Genomic DNA, 23,481 nt, shown 5'->3' on the forward strand with positions numbered 1-23,481 from the left:
GACTGAGAAGCTCCTGAAACCATTCCAAAGGCATATCCTGAGTGTAAACACAATTTACTGACGAAATTAAAGATTTAGTCTCATTTGTGCAAACAGATAAGATCAAAGAGGGAGAATATAGGGGGATAGAAAGAGAGGGAAATTGGGGATGACATGCAGCCTGAATGACACATTTAATTGAACAGAAAATTGAGGCTGGATTGCCAAGCAAGTAAAAGAGTGAGAATTAATCCAGGCCTGCAAATCATCCGTCTATTTTAATGCATTTTTTTCCCCTCAGCTCACCTTTCCTCTCAGTGAGCACTTACCCCTCTCATCTTTTTGCATGTTTCCATGAATATGTTTTCAAGGTTTATAGCTTGTTTAAAATCCTCGAAGTGAAGCAGCATTTTTAAGGGCCCATGCTAAAACTACGCATCGACTGCAGTTTTCTTGGCCAGATTTCTCCCTAAGTTTGACTTGCTGATAACAATTTCTGCAAATTCCAGTTTTCTCTCTAAGATATATAACTGACTGTACATAAAAAGAAGTTAAATAAAAAAACCACCCAAACCAAAAAGCAAAACAAAAAATAAACCAAACCAACCAACCCCCAAATTTTTAATAGTAAGATAAATTATTACATTTTATAATTTCTCAAAAACTACATTAAGTAACAGGTTTTTCTTTCACTTGAACATGGGAAAATAAAACACTCTGCTTCTGGAAAAAGGTTCAAATAATCAAATGAAAATTAGTTGCTGTACACCTGCGTTTACTGTACCTGGCATACCTTACCAAATGCTTAATGACATCATTTTCGATACAATATTAATACGTTTACCAAATAACAGGACGTCCACCCTTTTCTGTTTTTCACACCATAACATAATTTTTTTTCTTTATAATTTTCCTCGATACTGCTCTGATCCTTTTCTCATGCCGAGGCTATCGGCTTGTAGCTGACTGAGAGCGTTGGATAGCTTTAGCTTTTGCCTTTGTCTGCTTCTTTAACATTAAGCTAGGTGAAGGCACATGGTCGTTTGCTTCACCGTGGAATGCTGACAGGCCATTCAGCTGACCACGAACATCGGAAATCTTCCCATTTCAGTCCATGGCTGGTTCACTGGTGCATCGCTAAACCATTAGTAAATAAAGATTTGCTTTGTCGTTTGGTAGTGCTAATACTAATCTATCTGAGATAAATTTATCTGATAATTTATATCTGAGATAGGTAATAGCACAAGAGCAAAATTTCATGGAAACAGGACTTTCTCTCAGCAGAGAAGGACCGCCAATTTTATGTATGATAAGCTTCACTTAAAACAAGAGGCAGCCCTACTTAAACTGAATCAGCGAGTCAGTCATGACTCGAGCAGTTTGAAGTGTTGCTTTGGTCACCTCTACCAGTATGCTCCTGGTGCTTTGTCAAAAATAAATGTTTCTCAAACATTGAGTAGTTCTCAGTGCGGTTATCCCAGAGATACATTGTCACAAGACACTAAATATACTTGAAGTTGATCATTTGATTGTAAATACAGAAAATACAGAAACATTTCAACAAAGAACTTGATTTTTCTGGATTGTAATATTTTTTTGTATAGAACTATGCATGCCTTCATTTTCCTAACCACTGATGCAAGCCTTCTTGCGGGGAGGTGGGAGTGCACGAGCCTATCCCATTTGTCATATGGAAAGAGACGGGTTACACACTGGACAGGCTGCCTGCCCATTACAAGCCCTTACAGAACTATATATGAACAGTTCATTTGTAAAAGCCTCTAAATGTTACCTCCTTCAAAAGTGAGAAAAAGCTATCAAGCAAAAGCTCTCACTGCGTAGTATACGATAAACAAATGTCATCACTTCCAATCTTACTAAATCTCCCACTGAGTCTCTTCCAAAACATGTTTTATTTTTTCCTGGCAGAAACTTCAATTCCCTTTGTCAGCAAAAGCTACTATATCGACAACACCACTAATCCGAGGAAGCACATTAGATCATGTGACACTCAAAAAGGTCAAGTCCCATTTATCAGCTTGTTCAGGCTTTTATTATAATGTTGCTTGACAACTTAATGCATAAATTTGTATCTTAGCTCAATTGATATGACAACAGTACACTCCTTTTTAGTTACTCATACTGGTTATTTGTTTCTCAATTATTTTTGACTCCTATCATTTTTTATATTAATTTAATATTTATCTTTATTAATTTTAGGCCCAGGGGGTGGTGCAGATTTTGTGGAATATCTTTAATGCCTATTATTTTGTGTAATTCGCGGTTACTGGTAATCTGTTTGTGATTATTTCTTTCATTCTACTTCTTTCCAGCTGCATCTTTAATTTTCCACCAATTTCCTATGTGTTGTGCGAAGAGCTGGACTTTAAGGTTTCTGGGAAAAAAAATCATAAAAAACAATAACAACAACAATAATAATAGTAAATTTAAAAACAAAGTTCTCCTACTAAAGACAACCAAATTTGTTAAAAGCCAATGAACAGACTTAAGTCACATTACTGAAAATAAGAAATTTAAATTAGTTACTAACAACTTTTTCAATTAAAAAAAAAATATTTAGAGCTTGATTTAAACCTTATTTAAAACAAAATAGGTCAGCCTTGTTCAGCCTGAGGTTTTTGCAGCTCCTATATATGCTCGCTAATTAAATGTTTCCCATAGGAAACTGCAGTAAAAGTCTTTCTTTATTTCAGTAGTTTATGAACACTGGGACAGATGTTCATAGACCAGTGGTTAGGTAGTTAGACAGTTGTGACTGTCGTAAAACACTTTAAAGCTATTGTTAAAATTTCATTATTAGCTACTTTTATTTGATTCTGTAAGAGCATGTGTGATGATTTTAGCTGTAGTGAAAAGCATTCAATATCTTGTTGCAGAAGTAAAAGGAGGGAGATATGTGGTAGCATTAAATTAAAGTCCAGCTTAGACCACTCGCCTCTTTTAAAAAGCTGAGCATTATTCAGTGAAGATCACAAGAACCAAAAACAATGAGGCTTATATACTGAATGGACCTACATCCACGCCATTACTTTCTTTGTATACCTCAAATTATCTGGCCCACTTGATATATTTAGCACTATTTATCCATATACTATGTAATTTCTCCAAGGGAGCCACAATGGATCTGGCACATAGCACCACCTCTGCTAAGAAGAGATGTGACAAAAGCTCTACAGGAAGTAGGCGTCAAAAAGATTACAGTATATATAAGCTCTTAAACCCTTTCGTAAGTGGACGCTAAAGAACAAATATTAAAAACAGATTAGTAAGTACAAATACTTAGGAATAAATTGTCCTTTTTTATTTATTGTAATTCTGGCACTGACCTTTTTTTAACAAGATCCATCTTTGCTACAGAATATCTTTCCTGCAAGGAAAAAAGAGTAAAGAAGAATCCAGAGTCAGAGGGTTAAAGCTCTGATCATAGCCTGGACGCTGCTGCCAAATGTCAAACTTGAGCTTGAATGATTTGGACTTTTGACTAAATGGCTAAAGACAAGCCATTCATTTAATTTTATTTTTATTTTTAAAAAGCAAGTTTTCTCTTAGAAACACAAATACCAAGTCCAAAATCAAAATTAACTGGCATATTTCTTGACATTAGCACAAGAAGGCACAAAAAATTTGAAGAATACTGCTCCACTTTGTTTTCAGTTAAAATGGCTTATAATTGAACTGGATTGCAAAAATTGTATGCAGTGAACAGAAAAGACTGAAAATGGAGGCAAGGATCGCATTCAATGTAAGATTCCACAGCTACACACTATTTTGCAAGCAGATGGCACACCCGCTACCCTGCTGAAACACTCAATCACTTCACTTCAGGAAGTATTTTTGCTCTGGTGAATACACAATGTGCATATAATGGGATACAAGTCTGACTAGTTGAAAGAATGTGGTACATTCTGATGGATGAGCTTATTCTGACACCAAGTTTCCATTCAGTTGGAGGTGTGAATGTCATTTTCCCAGACACTTGGGAGGAAAATCTGTCCTAATTTGCATGTTTGTATGTGTGAGAGCATGGCAACAAGGATTAAAATGTGACTGTAAATGAATCATTTAATCCCTGGCTTAAGGACAGCTCGCTATACAAAAAGATGAGACTGAACCACTGTCTGTTCCTGGAGGAAGAAACAAGGAGGGTGCAGAGACAACAGTGGAGAATACACAAGAGGAAAGACATGAAGAGGCACAGAATGAGTCAACAAAGTCACAGAAAAAGTAATACAGAACGTAAAAAAAGCAGACAGAATAGATGAGAAAAGACTTAAATGAAATTGGACCCAAAATGTGATATATTTTCACCCTTCTGAATCTGTATTCATGAAGAAGAAAATACAGGTGATTGGATGGTCAAAAGACTAGTGTGATACATTTATATGAACTGCAATATGTTGGGTTAGACAATAATCAAGCATACGTAAGCACAAATCTATGTGTAAATTATAAGCAGAATTAGATAAAAGGCAGCACAGTCTTGCACTGACACCTGGTTCAACTCCACTGGTGGGCTCGGGTCTCTCTGTGGAGTTTGCATGTTCTCTCTGTGTCTGCGTGGGTTTTCTCCAGCTACTCCAGCTTCCTCCCACGATCCAAAGACGTGTATGTTAAGCTAACCGGTGAGTGTAAATTGAATGCAAGCATGAATGGCTGTTCATCTATCTATGTTAGCAGTGCAATAGACTGGCAACCTGTCCAGGCTGTAGTCAACCTGTCACACTATGGCAACTGGGATATATACAGCATTCCATTTGAAGATGGAAGTTGGAAATGCCAATGTTTTTCAGGGCCAAAAAAAGAACTGCAATGTGATGTATTGTTAATGATTGATGAATGGGTTGACTGAGTGAGCAAAACAAATCCTGTTTTCCTTGCTTTTCTGACTACTAATAATGGAACATGGTCAACCCAGGAGTCATGAAATAGAAAATGCATTAATGAATGGAGAAAACACAAAATCTGTGTTTACTATACAGAGTTTACTTGAGATGGAGGCTTAGGTACATGTCACAGCAGGGTGCGCCAATGTATTTTTTAAACGGACCCAAGACCAGACACTGCAGGAGATGGAGCTGGTTTGCAAAACAAAAGCGAGTCTTTATTAGGGCTGAATGAAGGCAAACAAGAAGAATGCTAAGGGGAAAAACAGAAAACAACAAAACTACACTGGGAGCAGACTATGAACAACTATGAAACTGTGAAAACTATGATGACTATGGTGTGGAATAACAGACGACCTGACAATGAGTGAACGGAAACACAGACTAAATACACACTAGGGGTAATCAGGGGGAGTGGAAACACATGAGGAAACAGCTGACACAAATGAACCTAAGGACATTACAGGGGAAGTGACTCTAAACACAATGATAAAGACACAACAGACTATTTTAAAATAAAACAGGAAACACTGAGAACATACAACAATCAAAGAATAAAACGAAGATACACAAAACACTGAGTTACAGACCCAGTACTATGACAAAACTTGCATGTTTTTTGACTGACTTTAACTTCTTTTTTTTAACTGCCCAAAAGATCAAGATCTGTGATTTATTTAGAGCAAATAACGCCTTTATTTCCCCATATTTCCCATCATGGCATCTTATCTTCTGGCAGGCTTGCTGGCCAGGTTCCTGTGGTTGCAGTCCCTGATATCATTCAGTTCCTTATGCAAAAAGAAACTTGTAAGGCATCAGATGGACTCTAACTTCCACTGCAGCTATTTACAACCAGTGTTGGGACTAACGCGTTATTAAGTAACGCGTTACAGTAACTACGTTATTATTGTGGTAACGAGCACGGTAACTAGTTATTATGCCAAAATCAGGAACGCGTTAGTCGTTACTGGGATTTAGATAGGGTCGTTACTTGTTACTTCGTGTGGTGGCTATCGCGGAGCTTCCACAGATTCTGTAACATTAGCAAGTGGTGGAGGCCAGCAGGTGGATGAGGGAAAGGGGAGACAGGAGGAGCAGAGACCCAAGGCGGCCGCCGGTCCAAGTGTGAACTGAACTTCAGGTAAGGAGTTATGACCTGCAGTCTATCTGGGTCAGATATAAACCAAGTTTAGGTGGAGTTTATTTTCGTTATTCTGACTTTTTCCGTACTGCGTACTAGCTAGCATGACGGAGTTTCTATACAGCTGGGTGGGTGCTATGAAGTTAATGATGTTGAACTTTATTTTGTTCATAAGTTATTAGAGTTGCCAACCGTCCTGTCTGGTATTCAGAGAAAATATTATGCGTTTCTTATTGAGGTGAACAGGAACAGTTTGTCCTGGACTTCAGCTACAATGAAAAAGACACAAAGCTGGAGTTATTCTGTGTCTTTGCTGCACAGCTGCCTCTTCTTCTTTCATTCTCTCCCGTTTCTACTTCAATCATGAAAACTGATCAATGATCAGCTGATCGGCTTTTCTCTCTTGTTTGTTTATCGCCCACTTTGCGCCAGAAACAGGAAACCAGCCGATGTGCGTTAAACAACAGCAGCACGTTTAAGCTTGATCAGCTGTTGTTAGAATTTATTTAATAATATTTTCTAGTATCAGCTGATGTTTGCTGGAGCCACAGCTGCAAAAAAGCTGCTGGTCATGATATCGGTTTGGTTATCTGGTGAGAGGGAAACATGAAGATGAAACCAGGAGATGTCCTTACTGAATCATCAGAGCTGAACAGGTGATGGAGAAACAGGTTTACCTTTTAGGTGACATGAATGAGTTGAAGGAAGTTATGAACTGTTTCTGAGAGACAGATAACACCAGGATCCTTTTTTAGGTAGCTGACAGCTGGTAACTGTGCAGGTGCGGATCTAGCTAAGTTTTGCCAGGGGGGCCAGGTGGGGCATTAACAAGGAGACGGGGGCACAAAGAAATACTTTTCTTTCTTATTCTCATTTAAAATGTCTAGCTTTTAAAAAACAATTATCTGACTCTTACAACAAAGGATTGATAGATTGATGCATATATACCATCAGAACAGTGTACATCACTGTCACAACAGTGTTTGTTTTCATTCAAAGGCTTTATGATTTTTCCTATAATGGTGGGCCAGTCTCTAGCCAAAATGCCCGGGCCAATTTTTTGTCCCAGTCCAGCCCTGTATGCAGCTCATCTGCAGTCTGGTGTTACCTACATCTTCCTATTCAGAAGTCAGAATTTCTGAGTTCTGAGTACAATCAAAGCACCACGACTGCAGTTTTTGTGTTGGATGTAAAAGGCGCACATGACGCTGTGACAAATTAAGCACATTTTTCTCATAGTAAACAAGATTTTGTGACAAGCCGGTGGCTGTCTCAGCAAGGAGGTTTACACACACTCTCTGACAAAAAGCATTCTTCAAAAAAACAAAACTGCAAGCCATTGTGGGCATTGTAGGCTAGAATCATGGCAGCAGTCAATGACGGTCCAGGCGTGGGATTTCGCTCGTGGAAATATGCACATTATCTTTTCCTTTCTATTGGTAGGTGGCACAGTGCACTTGTGGCAAGTAAGCAAGCTAGAAGACTGGCAAAGTTATGGAAGCAACACATTAACAAGAGAATTCTGAGTAAAACCAAAGTTACTTTCCCTAGTAACTAGTTACTTTGAAAGTAACGAGTAACTTGAAGTAACTGAGTTACTTTTGATAGAAGTAACTAGTAATGTAACTAAGTTACTATTTTAAAGTAACTTACCCAACACTGTTTACAACTGACCATACTTTTGCTCCGGAGATCTACTTTTTGCTTGAGTGCCTCTCTAAAAAGAACCTGCAGCACATGGATATTAGTTCACATGCCAAAATGTCAATCTCACCGAGGCAGCAAAGCAGAACAACGACTACTGTCATCAACTGCAGTCCAAGACTGTGAAGTTTAGTGAGTCTGCAGGGTCAGGGAAACGCTGATTATATTGCTTAATGTTTTATTTGATCGAGTTGGAGTCCATGCACACACTGGAGAGAATGCTAATTATTGCTTCATAATTTACTGACAAAGTCACAATATAAGGTGCTACTTAATTATTTCTATAAGAAGGTATGGGGTCTGCCTCCATACATGTGCTTGCATGAATGCATATCCACCCTCATTACTGCAACAAACAGAAACAAATTCTGTGGGAAATGCTTTAGTTTCATATGATAAATTATAAAAGGGACACCTACACACTGTTTGGAATGATGCCCACAATGGCTTGCAGTTTTGTTTTTTTGAAGAATGCTTTTTGTCAGAGAGTGTGTGTAAACCTCCTTGCTGAGACAGCCACCGGCTTGTCACAAAATCTTGTTTACTATGAGAAAAATGTGCTTAATTTGTGCAACTTGTACCTCATTTCTGAGAGGCCAGAAAGATGCACCTGTTTAAACACAAGTCTCTGCATTCTTTTTTCCCAAAATGAGCAAATTTCAGTACAAAGGGTATTAATGGCAGGCCTAAAAATTACAGTACAAATTAACCTTCACTTTATGGCAGAAGACAGAGGGTATGTACTGAGTGATGCCAAAGTCAATGAAAAATCCAGCAGAGTTAAAGAGGAAAATCTACTCAGTACCCAAAACATTTAGTGTAATATGTGTCTTTCTCCTCACTTCCGAAAACAAATCTATTACAGTTTCACTGTTAGAAGTCCACTTCTCGTGGTTTTTTTTCTAATATGGACATGCATCAATAACAGAAGGGTAGATAACCTTTGTGACTGAATGGGGTAGTGGGAGATGGTAAAACGGGGATGCCAAGTAGAAAGAGGACTTAAAATGTCAGCAAGAGATTAAAGATAAACAAACTGATGGAGCCAATTAAAACAGCCCCCCTACAACTGGAGCCTAATTTAATAAGCATAAGTTTAAGTGTCTCCATTGAGGGTAAAAAGCCCCCAAACCTTCTTTGAAGTTCTTCTCTCTGTGGGTGCTAATGTGGCATGGCAATGAGTGAAAGCCCAACAGACACATGGACTGAATAAAGCTTAGCCAGTGTCCCTTGATAGTGGGGATAAAAGAAGGTTACACACAAATACATAACAGACCTGACAGAATTAGACTTTGACTTGTTTGTTTCTATGGGTTAACCTATACACCAATTATCCACAACACTAGAAACCCACTGGAAGGTTGAGTGTACAGCATGAATCATATTACAAACAAATGTTCTGCTGGGAAATCTTGGATCCCGGCATTCCTCTTGATTTAACTTTGACATGCAATATCCACCTAAATATTGCTGCAGACTGAACACGAGGAAGCCAACATGGAAGTGCCAAAACTGCAGCCTACTGAGGCTGACTGTAAAAGTAAGCCCCAAGTCAATAGTGTTAAAATGCATGTTTACAGCCTGGTACAAGACAAGATTTTGGATAGTTTCCCACTTTTAAAAAACTGTTTGGTCATTGGATTCTTTTTAAACAACTCACTTAATTTTGTTCGAGCTTAAAGATGGAAGGTGCGGCGGCTTTGATTGACGGGACAGCGTCTGTGATGCTGTAGCCTTTTGGAGTATTTTAAATGGAATCTCACTCAATAAACATGTCCTCTTATGGCTTTACTCCAGTTTATGCTCCAGATGCTAGGTGAAATTCGAGTATTTGATCTGTGTCACATGGCACTTTTTAGCAATTATCTGTCTCTATGCATTGCACACATCCAGTTGATGGATGTTTAGAGAAAAACACTTCCTCATCTGTGCAGCTGAGTGATGGAAACATGTTGAGTTAAAAATCTGAAAGCAGCCTTTGTTTTTATTCCTTTTGCTTGCATCAACTTTGGGAAATCTCAAATTATAACAGAAAGGTCATACGGTGATATGTTATTGCCTGTCATTCAAATAACCAGCAATCAGTGTCACATGTACACCATTGTTAATCTCTGTGACCTTTAATGGTATGGAAAATTGTCAATCAAATCCACTTTACATAAGCTAGGAACTGTATAATAGAGTGGCATTGCATCAATATGTTTGCTCTATGAGCAGGTAGTATGCAAATTCATCTATGTAATTCCATTTTAAAGTTCAATTCAATTCAGTTTTATTTAAATAACACTAATTCAGAACAACAGTTGCTTCAAGGAACTGTGTACAGTAAAGACTCTACAGTATTAGAAAGACACCCCAACAGTTACCAAACCCCTATGAGCAAGCACTTGGTGAGACAGGGCAGAACTAGGCTCAGGGAGGGGCGGCCATCCACCACGACTAATTGGGGGTGAGGGGGAGGAGAAGGGAGATAAGACAAAAAGCAAACTATAGGAGAGAGACAGCCAAAGTTTAATAATCGCTAATGATTAAATGCAGTAGAGGAGTATAAACACACAGAGAAGGAAAGGAGATGAGTGAAGTAACAATGTCCCTGGGAAGCCCACCAGCAGTCTACAGGCCTTTACATACCAAGTGTGTAATATTTGTGCAAATGTTTTGAGCATTAGAAATATTTTTCAGACTCAGCTATGCTTAATGTGGCCGTTCATACTGACCATGTAATTATGAAGGACGAATTTGTGGCATTTATTCTTTTTTGGATCAAGTTAGATTTTTCTGATTTTTGCATGCAAATAAACAGATCTGACCAATCAGACCAGTTTCAACTCCTCGATCAAACCATGAAATTCTCTGTACTGGTGCCTTCATGGGACAATTGTATGAACCCTGAATCTGTTTTTTCCTTTCCTTGTTTATAAATATTAGGATCAGCTCATCATCGCTTGTTTTTTCCACAGTGCATTTTTTTGAGGGTGAAAAAATAATGCAACACATTCAGTGTGTATATAAGTTTCACAACAAGTTTGTGTCTGAAAAATTCTGAGTTTCATGTCACTTTTCTTCAACTTGCTTGGTGTGTAATGGCCTTATGACTATTGTAGCACTTAAAAGGGATGGTTCATGGTCACCTGACTCAGCCCTACATTTAAGCTTTATCAAAAAGGAACATTTTTAAGCCTAATCTTGAAAGTAGAGAGAGTGTCTGTCTCCTGAATCCAAACTGGTAGCTGGTTTCACAGGAGAGGAGCCTGATAGTGTTATGGAACGGCTGTGTGCAGACACTCGGAGGCAAAACTTGAACTCAAAACAGCTTTAGTGTTAAACTCAAATATAACATAACTGGAAATATCAAAATAAACTTACACTGGAAGACTGACAAAACACACAGTTAGATAAACGGTAGATCGCGACACGGACACAGAGAAACACAGGGCTTAAATACACAGAGGGAGCAATCAGGGAATGGATAACAGGAGGGAAACACAGCTGGGGCAAATCAGGCCTAACGAGACAAGAGGAAGCAAAACCAGATACATTAACATCAGGCAAAGACCTTCAAAATAAAACAGGAAACATGACACAGACTGAACTAAAGACACAGACTAACACGCGCGCACTGCAACAGAGGGAACAGAGACGTGGGACCAGGGCAGACACAGACACTGACTGGACACGGGGATATAGCAAACAGGGGAGACAGCAACTAAGGATTACACAGAGACAAACCATAAGACATAACTCTAACGAAGAAACCAAAGAATAGAAAAGATAAATAATACAATAAACTCAAAACCCTGGGTCAACGACCCAGGCGTCCTAACAGATAGCTGATGGCTCTGCCTCCCATTCGCCTTTTACAAACTCTAGGAACCACAAGTAAGTGCAGTCTGAGAGTGAAGTGCTCTGTTAGGACAATAAGGTACTATGGCGTCTTTAAGATAGGATGGGGCCTTATTAAGTTCAGAGATAAATGAGTGACTATGTATGTAAGGATGTATATATGGACTGCCCTGGTACACAATTCATAAAGCCATGAAAGAGCTGCCGCATGTTTCTATAGTGATCCTTGCAGTGATGTCTGTTTAGCTTTAGCTGAGGAATGTTGGCAACTGGCATGTCTACATTAAGCATGCTCATTCAAAAATACACACAGAGCATGCACACACGTGCAAGTGTGTCCATATCGCTGTGTTTGACTCTATTTTTAAACTTGAGTCCGAAACAGCAAAGCTCTGTTCTTACCATAAACCCAAATGCAAAATTAAGCCCACTTCAGAATGCGATTCAAACAGTCAAATAAACTGCAATTTACAGGATCATGAGTGCCTCTTAAAATTCTGCAGATTGTTACTGGCTCATTATATTCACTTGATAGGAGTTTGAGTATCAACAGTGGACTAGAGAAAGTAGGTCTAATTGCCAGTGATATTTGGATGGAGACACAGCTTATCTCTGCCACCCACTCAATCTCTCTTGGTCTTCTTCCTGCTCCTGTAATTCTCCTCATTTTATTTGGACATTCAGACGAATAGGATCATGAACCCATAGCGGTCTTGAAGTTGACTCCAAAGATGACAAACATTTGTCCTCATCCAGTCCCTCACCTTTTCTTTATTTCAACCATCTATTTCACTTGTTCAGAAATGACAACTGCTTTGTAACGACAAATAATGAGATCACTAGTGTGGCACTGACCAACACACACACACACACACACACACACACACACACACACACACACACACACACACACACACACACACACCGATCTATACACAACTTATAAAACAGAAACACACAAACAAGAAGAAAGTGGCATTCACATACAGACATAACCACATTTATTATAATTCTGCCAATTTCTGCAAGCAATTTCAGAGAAGCTTTGTTGTTCCTTTTGGGTTTTCTTGATCGTGCTAGTAAAGCCGTCTATTGGCAGTTCAGTTGGCATGGCTATGGATTATTTTAGGTTTTAGCATGTGAGCCAGCATAACACCAGAAACCACTGTAATTACAAGATGTAGTCGGCCCTTTGAATAGCAACGGCAACCAAAACCTTGATCCGGTCAAAGACAAGAGGGAAGGCGGGGCCCCTGAAGTTAAAATAGAACTGTCCACATGGAGTTGATTTGAGGTTTTCTATATGGGGAGCCCTGGAGAGTGCCTGCACAAGTAATGAAGTCAGTTCAAACCAATCGCGTGCAGCTCTGTTGTGGAAAACATCACTCACTTGCCCACAATATTAAATCCATCACTACTGTAAAACTAAACAAAAATAGATGGGAGAGAACTACTGTGTTGAGACTAAGATATCCACCCTTTTCTGCTGAAATAAAAAGCAGATAAACTGATAAGATCCAGCCTGGAGTGCTTGTGCCACCAACCAGTTCAATCATTTTATTGTTACATAAAGTCAGACGGCAGAAAAAGAGTGAATTTGTTTTGGTGCATATATATCTGAAATGCACAAGCAACCCACAAAACACATCCCAAAGCACTAGAGGCTTGTTTTACTAGGATATTTTAGAGTCGCCAGTATAGTTAGGTAGTCATAATTTAACTCAGAGAGTTACACAGAAATGAGCACTGGTTTTATGGGCTCGCTTCCATTTTCTGCTGGAGTAAATAAAGATAAGTGTTTTGATGTGGTTGCATGACCAGCTGTGTCTTAATTTTCCCAAAATGTGTTGCAAATTATTCCACTGATATCTGATTACTTACGTTTGAGCCATTGTCAGAGTCACTCTTTGTGAAACCAGCCAAAGATCAGGAAAATTCAGGACTTCATTATTAGAAAGGGATTCAGCAGTTTGAACAAACAAGGCAAGACCAACTATCACATTCATGGCTTAAATAATACAGACAAATTCATTTGCTGGCTGAAAACATCATGCAGAAGTGCTGCAGCTGCCACACTTAACTCCCACACCAGCATGCTACAGCGCAGCCAACAGAGCACCAGGGCCCTTAAGATCCTTGCTGAATTGGGCTCTAAGGATATTATGAACTCTGACAGTTTCCTCAGAAACTTGCAAGTCCCAAGAGAACTTTTACACTTAGCAAAGCTGCAATGACAGATTGGAAAGGAGCAGATTGAAGGACTGGTTCATTTCCACAGTATCTCCCTCTTCCCGAGAAGCCAGGAATGTGTTATATATTACATGATGAACGCTCTCTCTCTCGCTCTCTGTTAATCATGACACAATGCTGCACAGAAATCTACCCCTTGACATCAGAGAAAAAAATGCCCTTGTCCTGGATATAATCCCCATGGCGCAGTAGTACAGACATAAGGGTCACACGTCAAGATAGAAGTGGAACGGTAGTGCTAAAAGTATCCAAAAGTCGGGCATGATAGAAATGAAGTGGCATTTTACTTTTTCCTGCTTTTCATTCAATATCTGCTGTCTTTTCTTTTCCTTCTTTGTTAGGTTTTTTTTGATAATATATAGCTGATTAGTCATTTTGGTGCACAATGCTTCCATCACTCCTTCCCCTGACTGTTTCTGCATCCAGCTTTCTCTTTGAGCTGCCTCTCTCCCTGGGCCTCTATGTGTAATCAGAAGAACCATGATGTGCTGGTAGAAAGAAAGCATCCTATATCTGGGTTGGAAGAAGAAAATTGAAGGAAGGAGACTGAATGACTGAGGGGACAGAATATAATACTGGTGAACTGCGCACTCATGAGAGGCAAAGAAAGAGCTAATGAGGAGTGTTGGGGCTGGGCACGCCGGTTGCATGAGAATTCAGTATTATGAGGTCTAGCAGTGAAGAGGAAAAAAGGGAGCAGTGGTAAAGAGGGTGGCGTCTACCAGGGTTTCCTTTTTTTTCCTTCTCTACTCAGTGGACAGAAGACCAGATGGTGCTCTCATTAAAGGAATTATGAAGCAAAATGAGAGTTAGAGGCAGACTGGTAAGGAATGGTTATCCCATCAGGCATATACCACACACTTATTTGGTTTTATTGCTTAAAGACATGAAAAAATAGATAAGTTAACATTTTTAGCATTAAAAGATTAAATGCAGGAAAGGCCTTTTTTCCACACTTTTACAGCATTAAAGCGTACTTAAGGTGCTTTTATCAACAACTTTTACGCTCACCACACCTCTAGCTTAAGACAGCTGCAATAGCAAGTACAATATTAGAGACGAACAGTTCCCAGAGGAAAGTCAGACATTCAGTACTGGAGTAGAAAGCAGCCATCAGGATTAAAATGACATTATGAGTGGAAAACATAGTGCAGGGACCATTATAGCTGTTGTGTAGTAGTTCCCTCATATGCTGAAATTGCAAATTGGTGCTCTGCAGTGATGTACTGGGCTGGATAACAGCAAAGCTGAAAACTGCATGTCTCAGAGCTGTGCTTAAGTTTGTGGTGCAGTTAATTATGGTCACTGTGTACAGTGGTTACAAAGAGGGATGGATACATTCAGCGCTACATTCAGCACGACTAAAAGCCAAGTAATGGCTCTGAAGTGTAATGGGACTGTGGAGCAGTAGAGCTGGGGATCAGGACACGCTTCTGTGGGTAGATGGTTGTTTTTGTGGACCGAGTCCCAAATGTATAGCACTTATGAAAACCACTGGGCTGAGCCGGGGAGAAGCTACTCAGACCCTCAACAACTAATTATCCACCTGTTTTTCAGCAGCTGAGGGTGATTTCATCAATGCAGGAGAAGTCTTATTTAAAAGTTAATCAACCAATCACAGGGGAGAATGGTGCTCATCTGTCCATCTGCCTACCCATGACCATCCTAAAGCTGCTTTCACATACTGAGGAAAAAATCCTGGTATTGCACACATGCTATATGCTGAAACTGTTGAGTCTAAGGTGCTAACGTTACGATAGGGAATGACGTGGTGTCAGAGCGTCGATAAAGCCCCAGCTTTCAAGCAAAACTTCTCCAGTGTGTTAATTTGTGTATTTATTCTGCTTTATCAAATTACAAATGGGAGACTTTGAGGTTCTGGAATGTTGATTAGAAAAATACAGAAATGTGTGAATGTCACCTTGGGTTCTAAGACACTGTGAAAGGTATTTCTTCATTATTTTCTATTTATTTCTATTTTAGACATAACAACTAACTGTTTTGTTGCAGAAATTGCTCCATTAATCAGTAATGAAAACAATGTGTCTAACCACTCCTGTCAGTGATGCTTAGACATTACCCCCACTACTATTTATAGGCTAAAAATTACGTAAACATTATAGTTAAACCCATCTAAAGCCACTCGTAGTGAAGCAGCTAACACAAACCTGAGGAGATCCAATGTAAACACATGACTGATGTGGATAGTGCTTTAAGTAGCAAATATTAAACCCAACCAGTCTTTTCAACTCAAACCAGGATGGTTTAGTGGTAAGAAAAACTGCTTAAGTCAGGGACACATTGTTCTGTTTCTCCTGGCTACATAAGAGACCAAGTATTTGTTGAGTATCAAGATGGCTTTAAGGTATGGCAACCAAACATTTGCAATTAACACACTGTATTCTTCAAACCTGAGAAACTGAAGGTCAAAACATGTCTGCAGGTCTGAATATTGAAGACCAAGGAAACAAAATGTTGTCTCCAAAACATCCACCAGGTAATACGTGGAACTGGTCGAGCTTGAAAACCAACCCTGAAAGTTCTTTGATAACAGACTTAATGTGCAATCTTCTCCATCACCACCACCAACAACGACAAAAAAAGACAAACAAGCAGCTGGAATGCAGGGAGACACAAGCTGAATGAACAGCAATACAATATGAATCCATCAAAGCTCGGAGGGATGAATCTCTATGGTTTTATATTAGGCAAAACAATGTGGAGATAACAAGAAATAGTAAAACCTAATGAGACAGTTAAGTTGATCTGTAATATAGCCATATACACTTAATTAGAGTGTCTCAAGAGTTCCTAATTATCAGATACTTGTTTAATTTGCAAGTCCGCAGCTCATTAAACTCCAAATATAAAGTGGAAGTATTGTGAGCCCAAGCTGCTGATGAAAATATTATACAATAGCTTTAATTTGCTGAATACAGTTCACTGAGAGGAATGGAGTGATTTTTTTTTTTTGACTGTACCAAGGCTTATGCATAAAACGGAGTGTAAATAGTAAAATTCACATTACAATTATGGACTTGTTCCACACTTTAATTCCATTTATCGCCACACTAAACTAATGAAAACTATTAAACTAGCAGCTCACGCCAATAATAGGTTTGCACTTTATCTTTTTTTCCCTCATGCTGATCAAACTCAGCATGAGGAAAATATACTGAAGTAGTCTTTTAGAGGCATTACTGAGGAAAGGAAATAATGTCCTATGGCTGAGGTTGTCGTCGCGCTGGAAGGGAGCCCCGCTTGCCATTCATCAGTGGAGGATATACTATGTCAGCATGCTGTGGAGGAGGTCGATATGCCGCCAAGGCAAATACATTTACATTTATTTATTGAATACCATTACAGGGACTCTGATTCCTGCTTTGGCAACAGTCTCCTATTTTTCTCCATTACACCCAGTCTGCAACGCCAGGCTACCCTAGGGACACTGGACCGCTGCGAGGTGTTACAGTTCCGATCAAATGGAAAGGACGGCATTCCTACATGCAAAAGTAGGGTAAACTGCTCATTTCCGAGAGTTGGTATGCCCACGGGAGGTCTGAAAACTTTCCACTCCCCATGCATGTCTAAAAACGTTAATGTAGCAAACTTCCTATCCCCGTGTAAAAAGATGGAAAACTTACCACCCCCATGTCCAGCTGCTCGGTAGTCAGAGAAGGAGCCGCTCCAGCCAGAGGTAAAAACCACAATACCGGCATCACCACCACCAGCAGCAGCATCTTAGGAGAGATATTCCTCATCCACTTGTGAAGAACCAAAGAAATCATGATGCCCTATGACAGGCTGATCCTGCAGGGCTCAGACATCGACCCCGGCAGCCGCATCCATTGGATAAATCGTACGCCGACACTCTGTGAAATGTGCCCGAGTCAGTCTACCTCACTGTTGACCGTAAGCACATAAAACACATTAAACCCGTTTTTCTCTCTCTCTCTCTTCGGTAGGGACGTTAAGGAATTTCAAGTTTTTGTTTTCTACGAAATAACACTTGTGATCACCGCCTAAGTGGTCACAACAAGAAGTAACAAACTGAATATTCTCAGTCCGTATAAGAAGTCCTTCACAGGTTATTTATTCCAGCAGCAAGACACCCGAGGTCCGCTCCGGATCGTGCACTCTCGAACACTGTGGAAAGAAAGCAGCTGTGTGCGGCTTTGTCCCGGGCAGGAGAGGAGATCGCACGTTGACAGGCACGCTGAGAGAGTGGATGAGTATTTGGCTCAAAGGATTCTGGGGAAGGAGGGAGAAGGGGGGGAGAGAAGGGGAGTTCAGCGCCTTTCTCAGCCCACTTGGACTCTACTTAATGTATGACGCGCGTCGTGCGTAACGTGAAGGTCTCAGGGGTGGCTTGGGTTAAGGCATAAAGCACAGTTGATCGATTTTGCTCTTTTATCCTTTTATCCTTACACGAGAAATGTGTCAGTGTTAAGTGTGTATATTTCTTGGGCTAAATCCTGTTTTGAAGCAGTAGCGTGAATTTGAGTTTGTCTGTGTGTTACACAAACAGGAGATTGAAGAAAGATGCAAAAGAGCGTCTTTTGACCATGCATCGTGGTAATAACATTACAATACCAGTGTGCTTGTTGTTCCCTGAAACGGAAATACAGCAATATATACTGGAAGGGTCAGACAGAATCTTTGAGATATCCGTATTTCGCAGTTGGTAAATCCTCTTAACTTCATGATTGCTCGAATTTCCTCTGGTGCCAGTGGATTAAAAAAAAGTGAATAATTAATTATGGATTAACTGCAAGTGGATGCATCGATACACCCGCCAGGATCATTTGCCTTTATTGTCATTGTCACAAGAACAAGACAGTACAGGGTCTCCAACAACAATTAATAATAACTAATAAATAAATAATACAATTAAAATAGTAAATACAAATTAATTTTATGTAATTTAAAGCCAGGAAGAGTTGTGTATGCGAGCCATTAAGAAGTCTGATTGCTTGTGGATGGAAACTGTTTGTCATTCCACAAGTCGTTGCTTTAATGGACCTGAACCTGTTGCCTGATGGGAGCAGCTGGAACAGGTGATGGGCAGAGTGAGAAGAGTCAGTGAGGATAGGTAGCTGCAAACAGCGGGAGGAGATGGTTGTAATATATGGAAGCTCTGCCCCAATGATCTTTCCAGCCGTTTTAATGATCCTCTGGATGGCTTCCTGTTCTGCCTTTTGTGCAGCTAAAGAGCCAGGCAGCAACACTCTCTATTGCACACAGGCAGAAACTGACCAAGAGTCTCTGTGGTAGCTTTGCTTTCCTCTGTTTCCTGAAAGAAAAGAGGCATTGTTGGGCTTTACTGATGGCCAAAGCTGTGTTGGAGTCCCAGGATAGTTTCCTGTGAACATTATCCCCAAGAGCTACAAGCTGGTGACACACACCATCTCCTTACTCTTAATGTAAAGTGAGGGATGGTTACACAGACCTGACCCCAGGAGATCCACAATCATCTCTTTTGTTTTGCTGATATTCAGGCAGAGTGTGATCAGAGCACCAGACTGCCAATTTATCTACTTTCTTCCTGTAAGGCCAAACACTGTGGTCTCATTTCCACTTTGGGGACTCTATGAATTTGTGGTAAGAAATCCGACTTTGAATATAAATTTCAATTTGTCTGTTTAGTCTTAATCTTAGTCCTGAATTTGTCTTATTGACAAAGAGTACATTTACAACACAAGACTTAGAGATAAAGTAATAATTAAGGCACAAAGTGGGTTGGGGTTTACCATCACACATTTTGAATTAGCTTGCTACAAGCCATTAAAATAGTAAACTTGGATCTTCCAGATCTCCTCATTGTGCAGTTTTAATCACTGCTAATTAAGGCTAGGTGATCCAATTTTTAGTCCTTTTTATTCCCTAATTGTGACTTTATTCAACTAATATTTTAATACATGGCAGCACAGCAGTGTGGTGGTTAGAGCTGTCACTCTACAGCAGGAATGTCCTTGGTTCAAATCATATCATAGTGCTTCTATGTGAAGTTTGCATGTGCTTTTTTCTGGGTCTGTTTGGGTTTTGTCCTGGTACTTTCTCCCCCACTAACAAAGACATGCATGTATTAGGTTAATTGGCGCATATAAATGATTGACTTATCTCCCTGTGTCAATCCTGTAACAGATTGGTGACCTGTCCAGGATGTAGTCCACCTCTCATTCTGCGACAGTGGGTATTAGATCCTATGACCCTGCATTGGATAAGTGAAAGTGAATGGATGGACAGATTGAAAATGCAATGGCAAGGAATGAAGAAACTTTGAGTTAATTGGCACATAAAGAGTTTAAAAGGGTTATTTGATTGGTGTTGGACAGGCAGACGTCATGGTTGCTTCTTCACTGCATCATCCATGGGAACATTTCAAAGTAGATCACAGCCAAGGTTATTCAGTCAGCTCTTTGACGCCACTGTGCCCTTTCAGGACGCCACAGTGGCAGCAGTCGTAGTCGAAGCAATCATCTAAGTAGTAATATTATTGATGCAGATTTTCAATTAAACCATGAGCAGTGAGTGCTCAAAGAGTTAAAGAACATGGGAATTAATAAACATATCAGCAGAAGTTAGGTCAGTGAAGTAGAGAATCTGCATATGTCTCTGAAATGCAAAGATGTTTTATTTTGTACCCCTCATTACACTTCTATTTTCACCATATTTGAGAAAACATCAGAGCAAACACAAAACAATTTGCTGCGCTACAGAGATAATTAATATATGAAACAGTGGTATGAGGTGGTTCCTTTCTTCTAAAAAAAAAAAAAGGGTAATGCACTAATGTATTTCCTTTGTGTTGCATAATATTTAAATCCACCAGGTATTGTAGGTGCATTATTGTAATGACAAGCATACTGAGAGCACATTTAACTAGTTCATATGCAGACTGGTCACTCGATGTAAACAGAATAACGTATTTGAACGCATTTAAATGACTGATGCTTGTTTTTATTTTGTCGTGCTCCTGTTCTTGGTAGGAACGAACACACTTGCACATATACACACATTTATTCTCATCCATTACAGCAGTCATTTGTCACTGGTCCAGAGGGGGAAAGACATGAAAAATATATTTTTGCTCAGCTACATTAAGTTCTGCTGTGTTAGAGCTGCTTCCAGTCTCAGTCAGACTAGTCATATTGCCACAACATTATGATAATTGTAGCATCCGAATATTGTGTCTCACAGCATGCCTGCTGGCAAAAAAGAAGCTTCAATCATCTGGTTTTATATTAACAGAAGGTTAAAACATCCATTTACTCATCTCAGTCTGCTGTGCACATTTTACCTGAAGTGTTTCGCCATCCTCAGACTCCTTCCCAGAGAAATTTAGCTCATTTTCTTGGTCAGATCGCATAATGATAGGAAGAGCCATTGCCCAGTGCAGACGTGGACTGAATTGAGTTTTTTGGCCGCTGCTACTGTAGGGTGTGCATTTTAATATTTATTGTAGAATATTGTGCCAAATGGCCGCAGACCTTTTGAATTCCTCAGGATAAAACTCAACAGACAAGTGCATTGTTTGATGGCATTGAGCAGCAATGCGATTGTTGTTGTGTGCCTTACTGGGTTGTTGTGTGATCAGAGAGACGACATTTGATCATTCTTATTAAGTCATGTAAATGATTTATCTTTGTCTATTGCATGTGTGTCAGACCCTCTGTGGTCTGTTTCATAACCTGTTGCAGAGATATTTACGCAAGAGTAAACTACATTACAAAAAAAGCAACATTTTCAACATGACCATAATCCAAATAATTAAACAAATTATGCTTGATTTGTTTCAGACTTATAAAAAAATACATCTTTTGATCTGCAGCCTCCTAAATGTTTACCATTTTGCTGAAAATGGTTAAAAATCCACAGTAATACTTTTTCCCATCTCCACTGACCCTCCTGAACTATTTAAAGTTCCAGAGCCAAGACTGGAGTTATACTCGGAAATCTCAATTTCATCTAAACAGCATCCATTTGTCACATTTTTGTTCTCATTCTGAGCAGGTTCTGCTGCCTTGCTCACAGCAATCCGGAGTAGCAGTGACAAGTACAAGACTGTGGCCCTTTCTGAGACTTAAAAATTATTTTATGTGGCATTTAACACATAGCTTTTGATGCACCACAGGAACACTGCATAAATAATATACACACGTAAACTGGTTAAATGTAGATATTCACCCCTGGGAAGGTTGAATGTAGTAAACTCCATTTAGCCTGCCAGAGTGCATGAGCTTTACTGTAAATAATGCTTCTGATTACATTTATTTAGTTAACAATATCTCCCTGGACAGTAAAATCAATCAAGGATATGTTATAATTAATCAATCATTGTGTGTTTGTGTGTGCATGTGTTGTTGATTCAAATGCGTCTCTCTCTATTTCCACATCTCTCTTTTTCCTCCTCCCCTTCAAAGTCTGCCTTACCCAATCTTTCTGTCACATTCTCACAGACTTTGATGTATAGTTCTTGTAAGTCCACAAACGCTGGGGGCAGCCCACCATAAAATCTACAGTGAGAAGACATGAGGGATATCCCGCAGACTTTCTCAGCCCTTCATGCACGCTTTCTGTAAGATGCTTGAGGACATGCTCCATAATTCATATGATTGTGTCTTTTAAAGTACGACTAGTAGGAGAAGCCCAGAAGTGTCCAAAAACAAATAAGCATAAAGGAAACAGAGTTCAGGTCTGCATGTAGATATATACAGCAGACACAGGTCATTTATCAGCTTTCAGCTGTTTGGCCTGTGTGAAGACATTTTCACCATATTGTGAGCTGGCTGGTCTGCACACATGCTCATTGACGTTTGCAGATGGATGATTACTGACTCTCTTTGCTAATCTTCTCTGTAAATTTATTTATTTATTTATTTTTTGCTATTCTTTAGCTTTTGTTTGTTCTTTTTAAATTAATTTCCAAAACACATAAAATGCAGCAAAGCAAAGAATTTAGTAAAACAAACAAACAGGTGCTCGAGTTCTTCTGTAGTCCTATTGAGATGGGTTTTCTGCGCTAGGATAAAAAACCCCAAAACAAAACCAAAAATAATAGTTCAAAGATACTTTTTAAATTATTTTTAAAATTACAGTCAGGATGCTGACTATATAGTACCAGGAAAAAGTTATGAGGCTACTGCTTAAATATTTTGCTAGGAAAATGGAAAGGTTCTCCTTACTTCTCAAGGCTTCTTGAAGGACATTCAAAGTAATGTTGAGGTCCTGGATCTGGGGAGGCCAGTTTGTGTGCTTTTCTATCCAGTTATGCTTCTATTGTCATACAGAAAAATGAAGCTGGTGCCAATCGAATGCTTTCTAGGTGTTATTTTTAACAGCACTTTTCTGCATTTATAATTCCATCAAATTTCCCACACCAAACCATGAAAACACCTCCACCATGTGTTACATTTGGCTACAGATGACCTTATCTCTCTCATGACCTTGTCTGTATATACTGACAATGGTCAGTAAAACTACTATTTTCAAATTTGGATTCATCACTCCATCAGATCTGTTACCAATGATTTTCAGTCCAGTTCTTGTGTAATTTGGTAACCTCAGCTTTTTCTCCCTATTTCCCTTCCAAAGAAGAGTGACAGCTACCCTTCCACTGAGGCCATCTCTTCAGATGAGCCTTCAGCAAGCAGTAGATGA

General features: G+C 39.5%; 1 protein-coding gene across 2 annotated transcripts in view; it reads right to left on the bottom strand.

Moving 5' to 3' along the window:
- Positions 1–18,248, bottom strand: part of LOC146514484 (matrix metalloproteinase-17-like) — a 90,636-nt gene extending 72,388 nt beyond the window's left edge. For both annotated transcript variants that reach the window (XR_014875097.1, XM_085166459.1), the window contains exon 1: positions 17,466–18,248. Coding sequence is in view for 1 of the 2 variants with exons in the window: in XM_085166459.1 (XP_085022585.1) it covers positions 17,466–17,609 (144 nt within the window). In the remaining variant the exon portion in view is untranslated. The remainder of the gene's footprint in view (positions 1–17,465) is intronic.
- Between the last annotated feature and the right edge of the window lie 5,233 nt (positions 18,249–23,481).

The sequence above is a fragment of the Neolamprologus multifasciatus genome, chromosome 7, assembly GCF_963576455.1.
Source record: "Neolamprologus multifasciatus chromosome 7, fNeoMul1.2, whole genome shotgun sequence".
NCBI lineage: Eukaryota > Metazoa > Chordata > Actinopteri > Cichliformes > Cichlidae > Neolamprologus > Neolamprologus multifasciatus.